The sequence below is a fragment of the Phyllostomus hastatus genome, unplaced genomic scaffold (genome assembly GCF_019186645.2).
Source record: "Phyllostomus hastatus isolate PE091 unplaced genomic scaffold, TTU_PhHast_1.1 phas_contig_159, whole genome shotgun sequence".
Classification (NCBI taxonomy): Eukaryota; Metazoa; Chordata; class Mammalia; order Chiroptera; family Phyllostomidae; genus Phyllostomus; species Phyllostomus hastatus.
The window spans coordinates 20,668,108-20,694,058 of record NW_025333640.1 but is presented as its reverse complement, the minus strand read 5'-3'; the positions used below and the strand labels follow the sequence as shown (position 1 = coordinate 20,694,058).

At 35.4% G+C, this 25,951-nt stretch overlaps 1 protein-coding gene across 1 annotated transcript in view; it reads right to left on the bottom strand.

The window, feature by feature from the left end:
* TLL1 (tolloid like 1) overlaps positions 1-25,951 on the bottom strand; it is a 155,994-nt gene that overhangs the window by 50,837 nt on the left and 79,206 nt on the right. The window contains exons 4-10 of the mRNA XM_045831767.1: positions 24,682-24,762; positions 22,978-23,130; positions 22,115-22,232; positions 18,615-18,793; positions 15,335-15,440; positions 9,989-10,113; positions 3,084-3,199 (exon numbers count right to left, since the gene is read on the bottom strand). Coding sequence (XP_045687723.1) covers positions 3,084-3,199; positions 9,989-10,113; positions 15,335-15,440; positions 18,615-18,793; positions 22,115-22,232; positions 22,978-23,130; positions 24,682-24,762 — 878 coding nt within the window. The remainder of the gene's footprint in view (positions 1-3,083; positions 3,200-9,988; positions 10,114-15,334; positions 15,441-18,614; positions 18,794-22,114; positions 22,233-22,977; positions 23,131-24,681; positions 24,763-25,951) is intronic.

Genomic DNA, 25,951 nt, shown 5'->3' with positions numbered 1-25,951 from the left:
TGCTAGCCTTTGACTAAGGATGCGAACAGAGTCCATACTTGAATTACAAACGATAAACACTGGAAAATATTTGTGTGTTTTATGTAATGCTACTGTATGTAAATATGTTGCATCTTTTTTCACAGAATGGCAAAATAAAAACTACTGAGCATGACTGTATACATGTTTTATTTATAACAAGTATCACCATTTATCAATTTAAAATTAGCCATAATTCCCTTGTGCTTGAGGGAGATACAAGGGACAAGTAAGTCTAAGATTTGTTTCTGGTCATTATTCTGTGAAGTCAAATTGATACAATTGCCGTGGAGTTTGCTTATTAAACACTTTGTTTCACAGTGATGCAGAGTGGAGAACACTGAAGAAGATCAACTGTTCAGGGACTGAGTGTCTGCAAGTCTCCAGAGAAAAATATGTCAATGAACTTCTGTCAGCACAACGAAGACATCACTGACCAGCTCAGCTAATTCCACAAGCACCACAGAAAGACTAAGCAGAACAGCACTGACAGCTTATAGTGCTGAGGAAGATGCTACAAACCTCGTCCATTAGATTAATATGATTAAATAGCTCTTTCAAAAGAGATGTTAGAATCAAAGGCAGTAAACGAAATAGATTTCTGGGCTCCAGCCAGAAGAAGCTTGGACAAGTCTACGAACTCTTTAGGGAAACTACATTTCTCTTCTCAGAAACGAGACGAGGAGCAGAAGAAGAGGGATCAGTAAACTAGACCCCACGGGCCAAATCCGGGCTGCAGCCAGTTTCCATAAAAAGTCTTCTTGGAACCATTCCTTTACATGTTGTCTAGGTCTGATTTTGAGAAACAAAAGCAGAATTGAGTATCTGAAACAGACTGTATAGCCTGCAGAGCTAAAAATATTTACTATATATCCTTTCCAGAAAAATATGCCAACTCCTGGCATAATAATTGATGATTAAAGTTTTGTTCAGCCCTGACTGAATCATACGAAAGGGAAAAACGTGCATCTTCTGCTACAACCAGAAGCCATTTGTGACTGGGAGTCGGAAAGCCTGGGTTAAAGTTCTAGCTTCTCAGTGGTTAGCTGACTTCACGTTTCTGAGGCTGAATGAGTTTTCTCACTATAAACTGGAGGCCGTCATATCAAGTTGAGCTCCGCAGAATTAAATCACAAGGATCTAACTGGATAATGCGTAGGAAACACTAATAATCTGAAGCATTGTTAAGATTCTCATATACTACTATTTCCAAGCTACACATCCAGACATTCCCTTACAATATAAATGCTGAAAACAGTTATAAAATAAAAGTATTAATCCAATTTAGGTACTCCAACTATACCAGGAAACATAAAAATATAGGCTTAATTATGAAAATTTCTCAGGAAAATCAACAGGTCAAAGTAAAGGATTCTTACTTTAAAATCTAAAGAAGAACGGCCTTGGTCCGAGTCCCTGGCTTACAACACACTAGTTGTGTGACTCTGGTAGACCCGGAGTTCCATCAGGGATTAATTATACGTACGATAGGCAAAAAACAGGAGTTGAATTATGCTATGAAAATATTTTTCCTGTTTAAATGTATATGATAGTATCTGGATTTTGACATTTGGCTTTGTCAGCGCCAGCTACTCACAGGGACGTTTTTGTATACCTCCCTTGCCTTAAGGCCCACTCCACCTTCTATCTAATCAATTGCAATTTCTATAAGTGATACTCTCGCAATGCTGCTAAAAACGTTCTCCTCCTTCCTTTTCAGTCACTGGTCTCCAAGCTTCTCTGCATCGACTGCACCAGCACCAAGCTCTGAGCTCTCTTATCTTTCTGCAAATCCATGGCAAGTTGTATCTTGCTTTCTTCCATTATTTTCCAAAGATCATCTATTATATTACTAGGCCTTGTCCTTGATATAGGTGCATAAAATTTTTGATAGCAAAGATTTCTTTCACACACCAGAAGGCACGTTTTAGGAGTCAACAGTTTGTCTATACAGTAACTGCTACATTTAAGCAGTACCTTTGGCAATATAAACATTATATTGTAAACTGACTCCATATGTGTAAACCATTACATGAGTGGTTAACAAAATTTTCTTTTACGAAATGAAAGTAGTCAAATGATAGCTTTCAAATGGGTTACACAGGAAAAGAAAAAAACATGTTAACTATATTCAATGCCTAAGAAGTCTACCCTTGTTAAAAGGTCCATCAGTTCTGAGGGATGGAAAAATCAGTATTGTATGCTTTTATCAGCTGAACACAGCTACATTCTCAGGTGCACATCCTGGACTGTTACCAACATGCACTGTGCAACGTCAAGAACAGCCTCAGGTTGGACAGGAATCTGTTTGTACCTTGGCAGGCTCAGTCCGACAAAGACATACATGTGCACTGACAATCTCATTTTTTTTATTGTGGCAAAATGCACATGTAACATAAAATTTACCATTTTAACCATTTTAAGTTTACAGTGCTACAGCATTCAGTACATTCATATTGTTGTGCTATAATAATCTATTTTTTAAATAATTTCTTCCTGTATAAAGTAATATATGCTTACCATAGGTAATGAAAGGAAAAATACATGAAACCTATATATAAATCCAACAGGGAGAAATAACCATTGTTTTGGTACAGTCTTCCATAATTTTGTCTCTAACATATGTATTTTTAAAATTAGATTTTCCATGCTTATGACTTTAAATCTATTTATTAAATTTCCCAATTAAAAAAAATCCCCACTATGCTGAAAACATAATCCTCAAATGTTTGTCAAAAGGGTGCTATGATGTTTGAGATAATAATTCATGTGATTATCTTCAGAGAGACCAATTTAGTGGCATTTTACACCATGTTTTATTCCTTTTTAATGAGCATAATTTAATAAAGAAATGATCAAATAAGCCTTTTGCTTTTACATTGGTCATTCTGTATGTTTTTGTATAGAATAGTTAATCTTTGAAAACTCACTATAAAATTTTCTGAACTATTTAGCCTCTTATTTAATGAGTCCAACAAAAATAAAACACAAAGCCACTTATGTTTGCAAACTGAACCTCTGTACTTAGATCAGAGTGAAAGAGAACTCTTGCTGTAATGAACTACCTTCTCCCCGGGGGTCACGGAGACTCTCCAGACGCAGTGCGTGTAAGAAGGGTAGCCATTCGGAAATCCTGGAGAGGAAAGGTTGCCGTTGGATTCTTGTAGGGTTTCTCCACATGCTGGAATAAAAATAACAAAAAAACATATATTTGATTTTTTAAAAACATGACATCCATGTGTCCTAAAAAGGATAAGGTCATTCTTTAATTTTATGAAAGGTGCGGGTATCATACTTAAAACCTTGAATCTTTTGGTGTTAGACCAGAAATATGTATTTGTATTTTATAATAGACTTTTTCTTTCTAAGGAATTACTTTTTATGTCTCTCTTACCAGAATTTGACTATACTTAATGAGATCACGAGGGCTACCCATATAACAAGACTAGGATATAAATAATCTTGCATGCATAAAGTTCCTTCTCATGGAAACCTTTGCCATTCATTCCCAAGGAGCTAGTAGCCAACTTGTTAGTGACCCATATTTCAGTCAGGACCGTGGATACCTAGTTGGTGCAGCTCTGGAACCACAGGAAACATTCGATCAACATATTCTATGTAAACTGAGGCTAAGCTCAATAGTAAATTCCATACCAAAGTTGAAAAAGTAAATCTTATATAATAACCAATAAATAACCAGTAAGAATGGTTCCCAAATGTCATCACAATGAAAATTTTTCTCCAAATAAGCCCCATGAAAACTGAAAGATAAAAACATCATGGAAGACTCAAATTTTCCAACAGGACATAGATGTTTATTTATTCTCTCTTTTCTGTTGATCCTAAGTACAAATTGCTGGAAAAGCAATTACATTTTTCTCTTACTAAGCCTGTCTAATTTCTTGGAAGTAATTACCAGTCATCTGAAATAGCAAATTATCAGCTCCACAGCCTTCAGATCAGTGTGATTGATATCTCCAGGGCCATTTCAACAAAAGTGAAAGCAGAGAGTAATTAGTTCATTGGTTTAGCCAAGGCTAGCGGTCAGAACCATTCTATAATGGTATGAGCTAAGATGCTGTTAAATATCCTACATTCGAAAACAGCCAGTCATGTTTAAATTTTTACTCAACAATTTGAAAGAACAGTTCTGTCCCTCTGAAGGCAACTGAAATAAATACTGAGATACTACCATATTACAGGGCCATTGCTACCAGCAAGAGAACTCTTGTCTCACTAAACCCTCAATAAATTATCAATGGTTCTGCATATCTTATATGAAGAAAGGTGATGACTTTGAAAACACACAATAGAGATATAAAATGTCTGATACGACATAAATATTTATTTACAAACACTTTAAATTTATTTTGTCATGTTTACCCAACAAAATAAATTTAAAGTAAGAGTAAACAATGTTCATCTAATAAATTGGTAGATAATAAGAAACTTTAGAACAAAACAAAAATGCTCATGGTCAAAAATAAGTACTTTGACATTTTTCATGAATTATCTAAGGGCCTTGACAAATATAACATTACCAGAACCCTCAGAAAAATTAAAATTTGTTAAAATTTATTAGTGCAATCAACATGTTTCTTACTAAAGTCAGTTTAGATGTTAGACAGTCATTTTGAAATTGAGTGTGCTTCAATGAAAAGAACTATAACTCATAGCATTTAAACTAGTTCACTGAGTTTAAATATAAATTCTGCAATGACCAAAAACTCTACTAAGCCACAGAGAATACTGGTACTGTATTTCCTAAAGTGGAATTAAAACAAAGAAATATAGTTAATCCAAAAATATAACAATAATGCTATAATAGAAAGAAAACAAGGGGCCATAAATGAAAAAAAAATATAGAATATAAATTCAAAAATTTAATAAATATATAGCACCTGCTTATAACTAAGAAGTGCAAGCAACAAGAGTCAAATTGTGGCAATTATTTGTCCAGTATCCTCAGTAAGAGCGATTGTCTCAGGCTACTCAACTTCTCCTATGGAAGATTTTCATCAGTCTTCCCAGCCATTTGTGGATAAATGCTCAAATGTAAAAGGGAAAGTTTGTTATTAAAGAATTAAAGAAAAAATAGCAAGGGAAACTGTGCCAACACTAAGTAAAATGCAATCTGTCCATATACTCTGCAAGGTATATGGATGAGAAAACTTTTATGGCATTGTTACTTATTATGTCACACAAGTAAGACTCATAAGTTTCAACCTCAGTTTTCTCTTCTGCAAAGTGACTATCTTATTGATAGGCACGTCACAGAGTTGTTTTGTAAGGGGTAAAATATTATGATGGCCTAAGTCTTCTTCCTACGTACCTTGTCCACAGATAGGAAAAATGCAGTCTTAATTGTTAGAACGTGTCTTTGAATTACAAAACACGGTCATATTCAGGAAAAAAGTCTTTAAGAAATATACAAAGGAAATTTTTATCACTGTACTAATTGAAATTACTCTAAAACAAATCATAGTTGAGAAGTTAAAGTTCTAGCTCTTTAGGCAGATGACATGATCTTATATGTATAAAACCATAAAGGTTCCACACATGCACATAAAAAAACCATTGGAATAAACAAATTCACCAAAATTGCAGGATAAAATATCAACATACGAAAAAATCAGTCGCATTTCCATACACTGACAACAAATAATCTGAAAAGGAAATGAAGAATCCCATTTATAAAAACACCAAAAAGAATAAAATATTTAGGAATAACTTAACCAATGAGGCAAAAGATTTGCACACTGAAAACTACAAAACATTGCTAAAAGAAATTGAAGAAAACCACAAAGCATCACTGAAAGAAATGAAAGAAAACAAAGCATCAGAAATAAATCCTGTCTTCATGGATAAGAAGACCTAAGGTTGCTAAAATTTCCATACTACCCAATGTGATCTAGAGATTCAACGCAATCCCTATCAAAATCCCAATGACATTTTTTGCATTTTAAGACAGAAAAAAGTCTTAAAATTCATATAGAATCACAAACTCTGAATGGCCAAAACAATCTTGAGAAAGAAGATCAAACCTGGAAGCTTCATACTTTTTGACTTCAAAACACATTACAAATCTATGGTAATCTAACCAGTATGTCTATCTGTATCGGCATAAGATAGACAATAAAGACTTGAAATAAACCCAAGCACATACAGTAAAATGATATTCAACAAGGATGCCAACACTCCACAACGGAGAAAAGATAGTCTCTTCAACAAATGGTGCTGGGGTAACTAGGTATGCACATCTAAATAAATGAACTTAGACCTTTACCTTTCATTGTTCACAAAATGAGCACATAACACATATAAAAGGAAGATATCCTCAGAAGCCCCTTTATTTTAAGGTATCAATTTATTTTACATTCCTACTAATTTCACTGTTATGTTACATATTTAATTAAGAATCACTGACAGAATATTAGGGTTGATAGTTGATATAAGTACTAACTAATTACAAGTAATAAGATCATTGGGATACAGAAAAACAAAATTAAGAAAAAAATGCAAATAAAGACCAGTGATTATATCAGGAGAAGAATTAAATTAAGCAACTTTGAAATAAAAAGATAAAGTGATCCCAAGAAGAAGCAGCCTCCCCCACCAAAGAAAGAAAACAAACCAATCATTTGTGAAGAGAAGATACACTATAACTCATACAGCCTAGAGAGGTTCTGCTTCACAAGCAAAATGCAAATTATTGGGATAAAAGGAAGATGAATAATTGTAAAAATGACTAATTCTCCACCCCCATGTGGACATTTTTTGTCCTGACAGTATGTAGGATGCAAGAGATTTTGACAGGCAAGTAGCATTAGCTGATGTCCATTAAAATGTCTTAATTCTAGACAGGGTTGGAATCTGTCAGGGACATGGGATTGGCCTTTGGGCAGCAGTGATCAGAAACCTATTCACTCCCAGGGCTGAGCAGCTCTGCCTTTCCCTCCTTTTTCCTTCATGGACCTATGTGGTCTGGCAATGGATGACTGCCTCTTCTATCAGGAGAGTGCCAAGACTATAAAGGACCATAATCCTTCTTCACATAGCAATGTGCAGGACACTTTTCTTGCCTGCTTCTAAAAGTAAGAGCAAGCAATGGCAATGAAAACAATCCTAAACTGAAGCTTACCTTCATTGCATCACCTTAAAAACGCCACTATATTCCTGTAGGAAGCTTCTTCATGGCAAGTATGCACAGAAATAGAATAAGTAACTGATGTTTCAGATACCAATCTAACTTACATTTTTGGCATATATAAATACATAAATATAATAATGAATTACAAATTATTTATCAGTTAGAAACTCCTACAAAAAATAAGTTTATGTTGTTTCAAGGGAATTAAAAATATACACATTTTTAATGTTGTTCATCTTCTGATAGACAAAAACACATCTTCTATATTATTGAAGGAGAAGCAACAGTATTTGCAACCTGCCTATTATGCACTTGCCCTCTTGGACTCAGTACCCCAGCTATCTGAGGCCATAAAAGCCACAGCCTGGATATCTATGTGCGAACGAGGCCGGCACTCCTTTCAAGATTCAACTCTAAGGGCATCTCTATAAAAATGCAGAAATAACAGAGCTTTGTGCATAACCTGATGCAGAGTAAACGTGTTGGAGTAAAAAGTAGCAAATACCTCTTATTGACTACTCATCAACAATTTCTAACAAAACAGTAAGACAAACTCAAAAAAGTATGCAGTTTTATAACCCCTCCTTTCTGTAATAAAACCTAGGCACAACCAGATGTCAACTTATAAATTCTTTTTTTTCCTATACGGTGAGGTCCCTGTGTTAGCTCATCCCTCGATGTCTGCATCCTTAAAGCCTCGCCCACGAGCAGCAGAAAATACAGAGAGAGCACATGAAAAGCACTCCACTGAGGAATGCATGACATTTACCATAAATGCCATTTAAAAGGTAATTACTACTTGCCAAGTGATGAATTAAGTTCTGTGCATATAATAGATTATTTAATCCTTTTAACAACTCTGGGATATAGGTGTTATTATTCCCACTTTACAGACAATAAAATGGAGCTTCAGTGTAGTTAATCACCTTATACATTCTTACTTTCTTCTTAGGTGATTCTCACATAAGACATCCTATTTAGACATCAATGTATTAATTATGGATCTTCACCACTATTCCATGGATGCACTTGGAGTTACTGTTAAACCTACTGCACCAGTGTAGCTGACCTGTATTTTGCCAAAAACAAGTTTGTTTTTACCAATATCATTAGTGCTCCCATTGTGAGGGAATGAAGAACCTTAAATACATAACCATAGGAAGGGCTCAGAACTAACAGCCAGAGAGACAGACAGACAGAGAGAATGGAAGAGGGGTTGCAGTGGCTTATGGGAACAAGGAACAGAAAGAGGGGGAGTAAGAAAAAGTAAGAGAGGGAGTTGATTGGTGAGTACTAAGGACAGATGGTTGCTAGAATTAATGGGATGATCACATTGTAAGGTACAAAAATGCAGAATCACTATATTGTGCACTTGAACCTAATATAAGATTGAATACCAACTACACTTAAATAAAAAAAAAGTGCAGTACAAGTCATTCTCAAAGACTTTGAGAACTGAAAGTTAGCATATCTTTTTAAAAAATTTATACTTCTTTTAGCTCTCCCTTACTCCACACAATTGCACAAGCTGCAATACAGTGGCCTGTGTTTTATACTGCTTTAGAAACACAAGACATCACTCTCAAAGGTGGTGCCCAAATGAATGTGGTTTTGCCATATAAAACAAAGCAATGTAATATTATCATTTTTCAAGTAAGAAAATAGTCCATTTATCCATTTTCATAATTAAAGTCTCAAGTGAAAACTGTTTACTATTTTTCCTGTTAATAACTAAAATATTGAAGAGTCATAGGTTGAAAATTAAATGCCATGTGTATGATTACTTTTTGATTCCTACTGACTGACTTTGCTACAGCTCAGTGTATAAATGCACCTCTAGTGTGCTCTTTAAATATAATGTACATGCATAAATTTAGAAAGACAATCAAAATGATTTTTATATGGGAACTATCCATTTATTTAGTTTATCCATTATCCATTAATCACCGAATGTTTCTTAAAATTTTCTACTTTGAAATTTAAAAAGCATAATTTATCCAATACTGCCAGAAATCAGCCAAGGATCACCCATGCCTTTTGTCACAGTGGTTCCATTGGCTTATATACTCATCTTTCCTGTGGAAATTTAGATTTACCAAAAAAAATGCTACATATGTATATATATTTTACATACATTCAGGGGCAAAAATTGGGAAAAGCTGTGTTAAGTAAAGTTAAACATGCCTCTTTGATATAAGGTGTTTCAAAGCATTCTGAGTGTACAGTAGGTGAACCGAGTATGCAGCATTTCCAAATTGGAAGCAGACTCTTTTTCTTGGACCAGTAAGCACTATGTTCCCTTAGAACTTTCTTATTAAGACCTTACAGTAGCTCACTAGCAACATGGTTAAAACTTATTCTTTGCAACTCAGTTATCAATTCCAATAATAACATTTTAATTTATATCCAATTAATGATGGTACTTGCAAGAAAAGATCATTCAGGACTCAATACTAAAGTTTAAATAAAGGACATTCTTTTTACGTTGGCAAGGAAATGCAGTATTCGACTGCGAAATCATGCAACTATTTAATAACAGCTATCAGACAAACATGTTTTTTGCTTTTACTCCTTAAATTGAAAGAAATAAAACCTACTATCTTTGCGCTTAAAATTTGATTTCTAGTAATTTGTTTTTAATTATATCAGTGGGTGTTCCAGGGTTCTCTCCTATTTCATTTTATGATTACTGACTTTGAACCGAACACATCACTTGCCAGCATGGAAAGAAACGAGTAAACAGTTGAGTAAATCGTGGCTGATTCATCTGGAAGAGCGCCCTCTGGCACGGTTACGCTCCATGTTTGTATGGTGCAATACCTGGACATCTATACAGCTTTCTTGCCTGTGCAATATCTCCTTTGCTTAAACGCGTTCGCTGACCAATTGCAGGACGTATGCCATTGTCATCACGAGAAGGGAGAATAGTGTCCAGGAACATCCCCCTGAAAAAAATCATAAGCAAGCCACACATAAGTCACCCAATTAAGGCACATTTACTCCTAGCAAGTAATAGGGTTTTTTCCAAACTCAAGTCGTTCAAAGGGGAAATACATCAGTGCTGAGCTTTCAAGAGTGTTCAGACTTTCAAAACACTTCCATTGAAGTAGAAAAATACTGTGCACTAAATATGTTTGCCTAGCCTAAAGTCAGTGACGATATCCACTTTTTCCTTAGAAGTCTATACTGTAAGATTTCTGAAATCTAGAATATTATATAGTCCCCATGAAGCACACATGGCTTTTGTTTTGGTCTCTCACACAGACCTAAGAACCCCTTAGATTGCCAAGCTGTAAAACAAGTCTTCCTCATAGAGACACATTTTCTTAAGGATAACCTACAATAAATATTTTTGGAGTTATTAGAATTGTAAAAGAGAAACGAAATACACATATACACGTGTATATAGGTTACCTTTTTAAGTTAAACACTAATTTAACCTTAGTAATCTTCTAAGAATAATTCTTCCAAGTATTATAGTGTATGTTAAAAAATAAGGAAAAATAAAGTGTCAAATTTTAGATAGGAGAGTTTAAAACAAAATACTTTTGTGATACACACACATACATACACATACACAGAGTATACAATTTTCATGGTAAAATTAATAACCAAATAACTAAGCGATTCCCCAGTAATGGTAAGGTATAGACACTGACTTGTTTGTACCCAAGGTTCTAACAGAAACTCACAACTTTAGTTAATGCACATGACTAAAATTTCTGAATATACTGTACCAAAAATATAGTCTAATTTCACAATGAATGCCAACATTTATAGCTCTAAGGAACGTTAGATGGAATGGGAGACTATTCCAAGTAGTGAGAAGAATGGAGTGTGTATTAAAGAGAAATTTTCTATATTTAAGAAATATAATTTTAAAAATATCTCTTAAACTGAGATGAATGAGATAAAAATATCTCTTCAACTGAGATGAATGAGAGAAACTCCTTTCCAAAGTTTTTAAATTAATAAGTGACATTTAAACTTTAGGTTAAAAGAACATTTTCAAATGATGGCAGTGGAGTGGGTGGAAGCTACACTTACCTCCTCCCAGGACCCAATTGAAATTACAACTAAATTATAGAATAATCACCTTCAATGACCAACTGAAAACTAGCTGAGGAGAAGTGTTATAACCAAAGATTTACAGAAGATGTCACATCGAGACTGCTCCAAAGTAGTTGCCCAGGGCCAGTCACAGACAGTGTCTGACATTGTTCTGCACCTGCGTCCCATCCAAGAGGCCCAGAGTCAACACACCCAGTGGCCAGCTGCAGACAGCATCAGAGCAGAACCCAATAAGCTTTGCAAGTGGCATATTTGAAGGGAGGTCTCACAAGGCACCAGCCCCTGCTGAGGCAAATTCCGCTTTGTGTGCTCGGCACCTGCAGACAGCACACTACGATCAGTGTTGAGCCTGAGGGTTGATCCCATGCATAAACACGCCAATAGCAATCAAGACTCAGTTACAACAGGAGGGCCCACATATTTCACATAAGGGACATTCCTGGAGCACCCAGCGCTGGTGATCAAGAAGACTGCACCACTGAACCCCATGGGTGAGTGGAGTTCCAGGGCTGGATGGAAAAGGCAAAGGGGTTATGCAAAAACAAAACCAAAACAAAAAACCCACAGACACAGACAACAGTACTATGATTAACAAAGGGAAAGGGGAATGGGAGGAGGTGATAGAGGGTATAGGGAGATAAATGGTGATGGAAGGAAACTTGACTTGGAGTGGTGAACACACAATACAATATACAGATGGTGTATTATAGAATTGTGCACCTGAAACCTATATAATTTTATTAACAAATGTCACCCCAATAAAATCAATTTTAAAAGAATAACATTTTCCGTTCCACTTGTTCCTTCCTTTAGGAAATATTTACTAAGAACTGTTTATAGGTCTGGATACATAGCAGTAAATGAAAAGCACAAAAATTTCTCCCCTTATGATACTCACATTTCTAATGGGAGGGAGGAAAGACACTAAACAAAAAAATGATAACCCAGACAGTGACAGGTACAATGAAGAAAAAGCATTTGACAATAGTCAACACAATTTCATGATAAAAAACACTCAACCAACTAGGAACAGAAGGAAACTACCATAACATCATAAAGACCATATATGAAAACCTCTGGTTAATATCATATTTAATGGTAAAAAATGGAAACTTTTCATTTAAGATCAGGAATAAGGCAAGACTGCTTGCTCTCACCACCTCTAGTCAACACAGCAGTGGAAGTCTTGGCCAGAACAATTAGGACAGAAAAAGAAGAAAAAGGCATCCAACTGGAAAGAAGTAAAATTATCTTTGTTTGTCGATCACATGATTTTATATGTAAAAAACCCTAAAGAGCCCACCAAAAAAAGCTGTCAAATCTAATAAGCAAATTAAACAAAATTTCAGGATTCAAAATCAACACACAAAAATCAGTTGCATTTCTACATAGTAACAATGACCAATTCGAAAAGGAAATTTTAAAAAATACATTTAAAATAACGTCAAAAAGAGCCTTGACGGGTGTGGCCCAGTGGATTGGGCATCATCCTATGAACTGAAAGGTCACCAGTTCAATTCCTGTTCAGGGCACATGCTAGGGTTGCAGGCCAGGTCTCTGGTTCGAGGTGTATGAGAGGTAACTGATCGATGTTTCTCTCCCTGTTCCTCCCTCCCTTACCCTTTCTCTAAAAATAAATAAATAAAATCTTTAAAAAATAAAATAACATAAAAAATAATAAAATACTTAGGAATACACCTAACCAAGGAGTGAAGACTTGTACACTAAAAACTATAAAACATTGCTAAAAGAAATTAAAGAAGACACAAATAAATGGAAAGACGTTCCATGATTATGGATGGAATAACTTAATCTCTTAAGGTGTCCACACTACTTAAAATGATCTACAGATTGAACATAATCCAAATCAAAATCCCAATGGCATTTATCACAGAAATAGAAAGATATAGTCCTAAATACATATGAAATCACACAAGACTTCAAATTACCAAAAAGTTTTTGAAAAATAATTAAACAAAATGTGGTATAGGCATACAATAAAATATTATTCAGCCTTAAAAAGGAAGAAAATCCTGTCTCATGCTACTATGTGGATGAACCTTAAGGACATTGCACTACGTGAAATAAGTCAATTACAAAAAGACAAATGTTGTGTGATTCCACTTAATAAGGTGTCTAAAGTAGCCAAATTCATTAAAACAGAAAATGGAATAATGGGTACCAGGGGCTGCAGGGAAGGGAAGATGAGTTGTTTAATGGGCATAGGGTCTCCGCTTTGCAAGACGAAGAAGTTCTGGAGACCCATTTCACAACATTGTGAATATACTGAGTGGTACACATAAAAACGGCTAAGGTGGTAAATATTATATCGTGTGTTTTTTACTAGAGAGATTGAGAGAAGGAGACAGAGAGAGAGAGAGACTTCAAATACTTTAGAGGTGGAGGCTGAGAACTTGGCTAATTTTTCATCTCCTGAATTCAGTGATTTAACCCTATGTATGAACTAATAAACATCATCTTTAAAAACCAAAACAATAAAGTAGTGTTAACCAGATCAATTTTGCTGACAGGCAGATATTGTTACTTTCACTATAGACATATAAGTTTATTAGGAAAACTGAACAGGATAATTTTAAAGCAATGAGACAATGAAGAAGGTCAAGGCTGACTGGCATGCAGTAGCCGAGGTGGTGGTGGGGATGCAGGGGTTGTGCTCAGGTAAGGGGCTGCAGGCAGCAAGAGCAGAATGGTTTATGGAAAAAAAAACAATTTAAACATGTAAAAGGAATACAGAATAAGGAGAAATATGTTTTAAACTTTGGTATAGATTCATCCTCTATCAAGAAAAGAAAATATAAATTTTTTCTCTACTTTCTAGTACCACATGTGTTGCAAAGAATTACAATTCAGTTTATTTCTAAACAACATACTTCAGTAGCATATGAGATGTGCCCCTTGGTGACCTGAGACCAAATCCCCATTTGTTACATATTTCCACAAAAAATTCAATTTCAAGCACTGACCTAGACATAAAGGTTTATGAAGAGTAATTTCAGGCCACATTTATGGGTATATTTCGACCAAAACCTAAATTCAATTCCAGAAACAATGGATATTTGGATATTTGTTTGAACATATTATGTTTGAACATATGAATATATTGATATATATGTATATATCAATATATACTTTGAAGAGTTTTAAATATTATTAACATTCACATTTTTATAATAATAAAAATTGGCCTTTTCAAAAAAGCATCACTTAAAATGTACCCCAGCATTAAGAGTTTATTTACATATCCTACTTTACTCTTCCCCAAGAATTTCCTTTTTAACAAAATGGGGATTAATTTGAATTTTTAAGTCTTGTTCCTGACCCAGCCTTTAGAAACAGATGTGGGTAAATTGAGAAATAATGCAAGTGGGCCACAAGAGTGAGTTGAAATGGACATCGGAGTGTGAAATGGGCATAAACTGGGAAAGACAGTTGACCTCAGTGGTTCTGAATTCCTTACCTGAGAACTATTTGCTTGATGACATCATCTTTAGAATGAAGTAATCAAAACCCATATTTATTACATTTTTTAAAAATAGCATTCACTAATAAAATGATTTTAAATTTGATACATGATGAAATTCTAAATTATATAAAGTAAAATATCTCCCTAACATGTTCTCTGAGAATTAAATCAGGATAGCAATTTTTGAGTACAACTACTCCTTGAGCAACAGAAAATACAAGTCACATGGAGGGCATGACCTTCCAACGCAACAACAAGGACCCCGTCTGACTTGTGAATGCCTAATTTATGTTAAATAACAATTTGCCAATTTCACATGCTGACTGGTTTCATCATTTTAATTAAATTTGTTTATGACTTAGCAATATAAAATAGTTTGAACACTTCATTTTAATTTTTACTTTGAATTTATGTATTTGATAGGAAATATAAAAATACGTTTTTAAAATCTCAAATGCCTGGTGTTGGCCATAAATACCAATCAAGTATTTTCGTGCTTCATGGCAACAGTATTTGAGAATGCTTCCGGTTCTAATGATAGACATAGCTTTGTGAGAAGCCCCGCAGAGGAAAAGAATTAAAAGTCAAAAGGTATAACCTGAGACTCCAACCTTGAGAAGGTGTTCCTGGCATAGTGCATGATACTGTCAAAATCATATCTTTCTCCCAGGGAGTTCACTTCTCCCGGCTCCATCTTCAGAAAATTGTACTCTTGACCTAAGAATCAGGCACAAACAACATTTCAGAAGCCTTCCAACAGTCAGAGGAGAGAAAAGAAGAGCTCCTTCCTACGCCTGCACCTTCTCTTCACTACATGCACACTGTAATTAAATACTGACATCCACGTCAGGTAAAAGTATACATCCAGTGCCACCGTGTTCCTCTACACCACACTGAAAGTGTCATACTGAATTTCATTAACAAGTTAATTTTGGCAAAAGGGTGGATTACCAAAAACATACTTTGGGTCTGTTTTTTTTTATGAATACTCTTTTCTAGTTTCATGTTTATTTCTTTAAAATCTTATGGGGGTTTTTTTTTCAGTGCTGTAGAAAAGATTATAAAAAGTTACATTTTACTTAATGAGTTTCCCACCTTCTCTTTATGACTACATTTGCCAAGACTGACAAAAGTGATCTTCCTATTTGCTTTATATTCTTTTTCTACAAAATGAAAAAATATATAAAAACAATATTTGTAAGTACACACAACACAGCAGACTCTAGCAATGTGATTTTGTCACTAAAAGTAAAACAAGAGCAACAAATTTCATCCAAAACTTAAGCAAGAATCTCTGATGAATCCACTCCAAGCTCTAAGTGGAGAGCACTTTTGATGAAGAAGAGTACACTTCAAAAGAATAACCCTCCTTCTCAAACGCATAGTCTAAAATGCATTAAGGTAATCCAGTCCTTCAACCAATGTGGCTCCTCTCGTAGCCACTAATTTCGCATATACATCAGAAGCTAAAGTCTGCGCTTACTGGACATCGCCCTCGAACAACACTTGATCCGAAGTTTCTGAGCCAAAGCAAGTCATAAACTTGTTGTTCTTACATACTAGCATTGCACTGCTATAATAGTTCCAAATACGCAGGAAATACCACTCAATAAATTATTTTTTCTATTGGCCTGAATGTAGAGTCAACAAAATTTATAAACAGCCATAATTTGCTTAGCACTGTGTTAAGTATTATACATTTATACCCATATACTATTTGTACATTTCTTGCTTGTTTTAGGTACATAAAATATTATGTTGAACCAGAGCTCTATTTTAAGAAATAACTTTCACTCTTGAAAGGTATTTCCTTTATAAGTTTTGTCTACATAATAGGAGAAACTTAATAACTGTGGTTAACAGAAAACTACTATTTTAATAGATAATTGAAGATTTTCAGAAATATTATACCCTCTTTATTTCTCTCCAAATGATATAAAGTATAAAATGAACAGCTGGCTCACACATTATAGTCTTTTATTTTGGGAGAATACATTGTCTTTACTTTTCTTTGATATTCAACACTACAGATTATTTCATCATTCTTGAAATGATCTCTTTCTTCTTTTAGGCATCACATTCATTAATTTTCTGCATCTTAGACCAAATCTTCTTAGTCTTGTGGATTTTTCTACAAAACATTTTAAATGTTGGTGCTCCTCATTTTCTATCTTCAATCATTTCCTTCTCCATCCAGCATTTCCCTACACAGTCCAATTGCTATCCAGATGCAGCCTAAGGGTTAGACTCACCTTCCCTTTGTCTACTAAGCATCTCAATTTGGGTCATCCAACAGATTCTCAAACTCAAGGATACACTAAATGAAATCATTGTTTTTCTTTCTTCCTCTCAAAAATATTGCCTCACATGATGTTCCTCTCCAAATATTTTTGAAAGGTTATTCCCTCTTGCTTCTCTTGACGTGTGCTACTTTAACTGAGGACTTGGTCATCTTGTAGACTACTCATTTGCATTTTAATGAGTTTCCCTGGCTTCGGGTTCACCTTTTCCACCCCACATTTTCCCATTCTCAGTTAATAATCCCTAAAATAAAAGAATTATGTTTTTAAATCTGAACTCAATCTGCTTCCAATGCTCTAATTATCCTCCAAGAGCTAAAAATATAAAATCTAAGTCCCCTAGCTTCATATAGGAGATCCCCTATGATCTAACTCCCCTGGATAATCACCAGCTAACTGCCCACTTATAACTTACCATGCAGCCACAATGGGCAAACAAAAATAATTCCATTTTCTGTATTTACATCTTTAATCATGATGATGCTTTTTTCAGCTTAGAAATTCCATCATTCTTTTCTGCCCTTAGAACACGTCTTTACTTCTAAGCTTCAGTTCCTCTGTGACACCTCCCTTGACCCTCCAAGGTACATTTTGTCACACGTCTCACGTCACACGTCTCAACATACGACCATTGGTACTTTGCTCACTCACTCGCAACCACTTGTATATATATGTATATATGTACATACACAATAAGCTTTGTATTTTTCATCACAGTAGTTCCAATATCTAATAGTGCCTCAAGAAATAACTGTCACCAAAAATGTGATGTATAAATAAATAGATCAATGCTGTTAATAACTGGGAATTCTAAGGAATTCAATGGTTATAACTTGAAACTGGTCACAAATAAGCAAATAAAGACACATTTTTACTTTGCTTAGGCTTGAAATACATACTACCTTATAAGAAAATTCCAACCCTAAGAGTTTTCTCTTGAAAATTGAAATGTACTGATGTTAATGAATTTATCCAAGTTAAAACAAATAAAAAGCTTTAAAATAAAACATCACACATCAACTGTCAGAGAAAATTAAATTTTGATTGTATACTATATTCAACTGCTGAAAACATTCATAATAATTGGTCTGTAGGGCAGTCAGTTTAAAGAGAAAGGGAAACCATTTAGACTATCCTGGAATGACTCGTTTCCCTGGAATTTTCTCCAGAAGTTGTCCCTGGTACGGTATAGATTCCTCTGGTAGCAGCATGTTTGATTGTAAACTCTGGGTTCTTTCTAAATCCTTACCACAGAAATTATAAACCTAATTATAAAAATGCTTTGAAATATTTAATAATATGGATTTATGGTTCAAGAGCTGATACCCATTCTTGGAAAACATAGAAGTTTAGGAATAAAGGATCTATATCTTAAGGAAAAAAGTAAGCCTAAAAAAGCAACAAAGATCATTCATTCTGAAGAAAAAAACAACTAAAAATATAACACCATCATGGGTATTTATTAATCAAGCAAAATGTTGATTTTTATCATATAAAAAAAAGTCAGTTCACATTTTTCAAGAAGTTAAAAGATAAATAGTACAAACACGACTAAAAGATTCTCAGTCAACCTTAAACCCAATTCTCTCACCTGGCTGGATGTTCTCTCTGATGATGGTCACGTGGTTATCTCGATCTGGTCGCGTGTGTTCATGCCAAAATCCTATCACATGGCCCAGTTCATGAACAACAATTCCAAATTTATCACAGTTCTTGCCGATGGAAATTGCCTGAGGTCCGTTGCCCCGCCGACCTACATAGGAGCAGCATCTGGAATGAAGCAGAGAGAGGCGGTGGTGGAGGAATGGGCAATGCTGGGTGATTACAATACGGTAAAATTTTCTAAAGGACTATGATAAAGTGTAAGGTCCAACACATTCAGAGGCAGACAGCCTTTCACCAAATATGGCCAGTTTCTAGTGTCTAGGTTAATTTATCTATAACAAAAGTCTCTAACTAATCACTTGAAGTGCTTTTTTGGTACTAACTCATATATTAGACATATGCTTTCAATCACTTTTAGGAGTAGAATTTAAATTATAATGTTGATTAATATGCTATTATACATATAGTTGAACTCAAGACTTATCGACTCACATTCAAAACTAATATAATTTGTATCCTCACAATCTACCTAAAGTATTATATTAACTTGTCAACCTGGTTATCTGGCAATAATCCATTATTAAAGTATTAACTATAAAACGAAGTTTATAAATTGCCTCAGCTGACTAATACAGGCTCTTTCTTTTACTTAGGAAGAAAGTCTAAAGTACTTAGAAAAAACTGCAAGATCCTACATGATCTTCACTCACAAACGTCTCCCCGGGCAGATCTCACCCCTCACTGCTGTTCCCGTCCTTCGCTCCTCGCAGCCACGCAGGCCCCGCTGCGCCTGGGCCTGCAGACATGCGCTGCCGTTTTCCTACCTGTTCCCTCCGCCAGGGACTATGCTCCCCAGACATCCACTGTCTCGTCTCCTCATCTTTGTCAAGTCTTTGCACTAATGCCCTCTATCCCACTTACATCGCTTTACTTTTTGCCCTAGAATTTAGGGTCTGCTAATATATTTTACATTTCATTTATTTTCATGTTTCTTTCTGCTTCCCCACCCTAAAATGTATGAGGGAGGACCCCACAAACTTAGGGATTTATTTATAAAAATGTGTGTTTATTCTTACATGCTTGAAGTTCAGTCACCTTCAAAGTACCCTCCATTTGATGCAATACCCCTATCAAGACTTTTTTCCCACTGCTCAAAAATTGTCTTCAATACTCCTTTAAATTCTTTTATTTTGAGTTACACACGATGTGCTTGAGTTAATAGGTGAATTGTCAGTATTTCCTGTAACACTGGGGTCCCTACTTGTAAGGCAGTGCGCTGGGTGCCCAGGGACCTGGAGGTAAGCTACCTCCCCCTCACCACTAATAATGGCAGGTGAACCAGCAGCGGAAATGTAAACTTCATAGCAAAGCTTCATTGTGGGCATTTCAGAAATAGCTGAAAATGAAATATGTGAAAGATAGCCACTGATAAAAAAAAGGAAAGTAAAGGCATTCCAAGTGACTAAAATATCACAAGCAAAAACATTAAGAAATGATAGTGAATGGGGAAAAATAGTTTAGCAGGATCAAACAAGTGAAATAAAAATTTTTGAAAGGAGCCAAATGAATAAACAAAAATGAGTATAAATATGAATCTGTTATACACAGAAATCGAGCAGTAAAATAACAAGTGATTGGTGCTTTTTTATATTTGTTTTACAAATTTGCAGAGCGAGAAAATAGATGTATTGATCTGAATACATTATGTACTTAGAAATATCTAAGCTGAGCTGTATCCTTTCCTAGTAAATAACCAAGAGGAAAGACAGCCTAGATTTGGACCTTTTAAATATTAAACAGATATCAAGAACTAGGAGGCATTTCAAAATTAACCAAAACTTATCAGGCTAAAAATTAGAGGAACTCAGAAGAAAAAAATCACTTGAATTAAGTAATGACTAAAACATTATGGCACTATCCAAAAATAGCTGGAAAACATATAATTTTTCTTAATGTCACTCAGGACCAAATAAAATCCATCACTTTGAAGTTAGATGATCTAGGAAAATATGATGGCGCAGAGTGAAATGACAACCCTCCTCACCGTACCTAGTGAAATAGATTTTCCCTACAAAATACATCAATAGGGTAAGAACAATGTCCTCCAAATAAATTAAACATTGTTTTTATTTCCCTATATAATCTATACTACAGGGTACTCTAATAGCTACAAGCGACTAGAGAAATTTCCTCCTTATAGAAGAATTTCAGACAACCAACGTAGAAGGAATGAAAGAACACCTTTAGAAAATAACTATTTTGCAATGATGGGAACTTTTAGGATGGCAGGACATGGCTGTCACCACTTGAATGCCCTGGCCCATCGTAATCACTAGCGTGGCAGGTCCGGGCTTCTGTGCCTCCTCGGGTGATGCAATGTAGACAGCACACCTTGCCAGGTACCCTTAGCACACCAGCAAACAAAAATTCAAACCGGATTTAAACAATTATTCAAATATAACTCCCAATGAACAGGAAACACAAGGAAAATAATTTGAAAACTTTTGCAATAAGACGGCTTTTACAGTATACGGCACTGCTCGGGGGGCTGCTGCTACTGTGACTTGGCTAGATCGCCAGGTTTGTGGAAAGATGTGGTGGCAGAAGCAGCTACAGACGGAACTTGTGGTGAGTTCATGGCATTCCTTAAATGTTATACCAAGGAATTTGGCTTTTATTCTCAGGCTAGCATTTCCCAAAATGTGTCCCAGGACACTGCTGTGTGTTTTTCACTTTCAAAAGGGTAAGATGGGTGTTTCTTTTTAAAAACAAGTTTAGAGAACCCTGTTATTTGCTGTTCTTTTCAAGAGGTTGAATATTAATAATGGTCATCAACACACTGCTATAGAAATATCTATCAAAATTTCACACAGCATTTTCACAAATGACAGAACAGTTGTTTTAGAGAGAGCTTTTGTTATCATTCTGTAAGAAACAAATCTAGAAAACACTCTAGAAAAAATGCTAAAGAATCTAAAGTGTGGCATCCTGCCATGACTGGTATTCCGTGACGATAATGCCAGCGGCAGTGAACTGGTAAGGCCACACAGAACAGCGACTGGAATGGACCAGACACGAGGTGACAAAGACGTGAGTCGACCAGGGCACTGCCGCAGGACAGTGTAAACCAAAGGGCACAGCGCGCATCGATAGAAACTTACTAAAATCCATCACTGAAGGGAGTTTGGAGGAAGCACAACAGAATCACCAGACGATGGCACGGAAGGTTCTAACTCAGGGGCGCGGGCACAGGCCATTCTTCCAGCACGAGAGGAAGAAGACAGGGCAGTGGAGGAATGCCCTTGAGACAGATGCACAGGGGTCCGTGATCAAAGAGCATATTTACTTAAAACTGAGTATTCCGTTTTGTAAAATTCACACTTTCTCATGGGCAAAATACTAAGCACGTATTAGAAAATGAATTCTACCTGTGGATTTTTTTTTCACCTTCTAAATTGACTTAAGGCATTCCCTGATTCTACTCACCCACAAGGTCTGTACGTGAATACAATGTAACTCTCTTCATCACTTCTTTCAATGAAAGTCACACATGTGTGCTTTTCCCAGTGCCTCATGGCCTGCTTGAACATGGCTCGCTGGCTGCCTGGAGAAATGGCATGGCGTTAATAAAACAGCACCTTCCCTGGAGAGGGGTGCTGCACACCGACTCCTCTACCCCAATCTGGCTGGGAAGCTCAGATGCCACTACTATCATCAACCAAAGAATGCCCACCTGGAGCTCCACCAGTTTGTCATTGTTAAGAATGGACACTCGCTTTATAATTAGAAGGTCCAAGCTTACTATCCCTACAAATCTGTGTGTACACCCTGGCTGGTGTGGCTCAGTGGATTGAGTGCCGGACTGTGAACCAAAGGGTCACTGGTTCAATTCCCAGTCGGGGCACATGCCTAGGTTGCAGGCCGGGTCCCCAGTGGGGGCCATGCAAGAGGTAACCACACATTGATGTTTCTCTCCCTCTCTTTCTCCCTTCCTTCCCCTGTCTAAAAATGAATAAATAAAATCTTTTAAAAAAAAATATGTGTATACAAGGCCCTGTAAATGGGACATACATTCTTCCTGTTGGTTGAAGAGAAATCAGCTTCCAGATTTAATGGACACATTTGAAACTCAGTTTAAAAACCAGAATTGTACTTGAGACCCTTAGAACTCAAGACTAAAAATACTTTTCAATGTAAAGATATTCTAAACTAACTACAGAAGTGAGGGAAGTATTTCTCAAGTTTGATTTAATACTATATTTTCTAGACTAATATTCTATAAAAATGTACACTTTATCGGTATAAGAATTATTATTTCTTTATCACAATAAACACTGGGAATATCTTACCAGTGAAGTTGCCTCCTATAACATAAGGAATTACGCCTCCAGGCCATATTCTGTCGGTTCTTGATGTAGCAGCTCTAGGAACTCGATTTTTCTCATTTTGCCCTGAGAATTTTAGAGGTACTTTTTCCTTAACTGTGTTGTTTTGTTCCGAGCCTGCAGTGACATTTAAAAGATTCTGTGAAACAGAAGTCCTCGGTCAGGGAGTCATTTACCTCCTAAAGGACAAAAGTTAAAATGTCTTATTTACATATTTGTATAAGTATGCCTGAAGTCAAAATGCATGAAAGAAAAGCTTCATGGATATTACATACTTGAAAAAGTACTAAAATATTTAAGTATATCATGTCAAAATGCAACTTCTTAATCCTCTGTGAGCAAATTTCATGAATTTTCCTACAACAGCCTACAGCTGGTAGAAGTCAGACAAACTTTGTAGGTCACAGAAAAATTTGTTAATGTTAACGGAAATATCCTACTTTACTAGGTCACTGAGAAATTCACCACCAGAATAAAACACGTTGTTCAAAAACTCCGTACAGTCAAAACTCTTCTTACTCCTGACAAATCCTTAATCCTTTTTTCAGGATTGACATTCTGTAGTACAGATTAAAATTATGAAATTACATCACAGAGTCAGTGAATGAAATAACACTGAGAGAGGTAAGGGCTCAGCCTTCTGGACAACGGGCCACCTCCATTACGACTTCCCCTGAATCCATACCCAGACACACAGCATAATCGGTACACAAAGTGAAGGTCAACACAGAATGCAGTCTGTTCTGGAGCATCTTTCAAATCTGTAGTCACTAACTTTTCTTGGTGGCCTTTCATAACTAAACTGGCATAATTATTTTTTTATTCATCTATCATTGCCAACGCAAACACCCTACCACTAGTATACACTTCATATACAACAAATGTTGAATGTATGTCCCTTATGCCCATGTCCCAAACATCTTTTTCTAAATTTTATTTTTCAATTACAGTTACATTCAATATTATTTTGTTTTAGTTACAGGATATAGCATATTTTTTAATATCCTGGAGAAAAGCATCTATACTTAGGAAAATTAATACTTGAATGTAAGTAATTTCAAATAATTAAACCATCAATTAAAGGGATGAGGATATGAACTTTGAACATACCTTTTTAGAAAACAACTCAAATCTACAAATAGGAGGGAATAAATTCAATATTATAAATACTAACTAACTATAAAAGCAGAGTGCAGTTTTTCTGAATGTTTTTCTATATTAATTTTTGGAAGGGTCAAAAATTTTCAGCTACTTTTATTAGATCAAACTGATCTAATAAATCAGTTTGTCCATTTACTTTAAGTGGATTTGATTTCAAAACAGTCACAATATTTTTCATTTGGTTAAAATTGATGTAGTTCAATGCTTGATAAAAATACCGTAAGTGTGATACCCAATTTACTGGAAATAAATATCAACAATAAAATAAATATCTAATACATTTTAAATAAAAAGCAGCTGAAAATAAGTCAACAAAACACTTTAGTTGTCCACAGTTAAGTTCTAAAAAACTTACATCAAGTCCCAACTAACAAAACAGAAATAAGGGACTCTTTCTTAGCAAACATCCTTCACACATTTTGCATCACAATGGCAAACTGAACTGCTATGAGTGTAATATTTACTGTACATCAAGTCAAGCGTCTGCAACTTTAAACATTGATATACCAGAGCCAGTCCTTCTTATCCGGTCTATAAGCTGGTAGAGGGCCCCTCGTTTCTGTGACATACCATGGTCTCCATATCCACCTTAAGGAATCAAAGAAAATAGGTAAATGAAACACCGTATTTTAAAGTTCTTATAAATAAACAAAAGTAATAGGCTATATTCAATTCTCTTCAGATACCTTTGTTATGTGGTCTTAGAGAGTGTCGTAACTATGCACTCATCTTAGGAGATAAAAACTACATGTTAACAAATTTGGGTAACTACAACTATGGCACTGGGGAAGAGCCGGAGAGCAACCTCAATGACTTTATTTGGACATCATGGAAATTGAGTCATCTACGGATAATTTGAAACATTTTTCTTCACTGTGACCATGACATCACATAGGATGACAGCAAGTTGTTCTGCCCCGCTGACTGCACTCGAGCTATTTCCCCAATGCAAACTAAATATTTTCAGATGTCAGGTCACCAAATGGAAACAAAAACAGAAGAGCAAATGCACAGTGTGAGTTTTGCTCCACAGCAATGATCAATTTTGAAATATTTCTAGAATACATATAATAAATTTTAAAAATTAGTTACAACACCTAATTAGGAAAAGTTCCAAGGTTAGACTTCAAAAGGAGATTCAACTGCAAAATACATCGTGTTATGTTATGTAATTTACAAAATTTACAAAAAGAGATGGAAATAATTTCATAACTTTAAAGGTAGTAGAGAGGGTGAAAATAAGGAAATGTATCTTCTTGCAATTTAACAAAGACTAGAAAAGGTCATGAGTCTGACATAAGTCAGAAAGCAGGTCATTTGATGAAAATCAAATCCTCCTATTCAAAGGCTTTCATAAAATGCTCTCTCAGTATTGTCTTCTGGTTTCCCTTCTTCTTGACTTTTTAATAGACAAATAACCAAGAGGGATCATTGAGCAAACAAACAATATTATCACTAATGATAATCAGAACAAGTGTAAATGAATTCATGCCACTAAGAGTGTGGTTCATGAGTCTCTCTGGGCTAAACAGAGAAAGAAGACCAGAAATTCAGGAAAACAGCAAACTGGTCTTGGATTTTGAACTACTGCTTCCCAATATCTGTTTTCCCCCTCTGGATTAATGCTGAAATTTAATGACCTAGATTGAAGCTAATAAAAAATAATAAAAACTATTACCATATAAGCCCCTTAGGACAATCAATCAAGTCCTTATAAGGTAAATAAGTTAGAGTGCTTATTCACTAAGATTCTGTTTAATTATCTGCATTACACAGC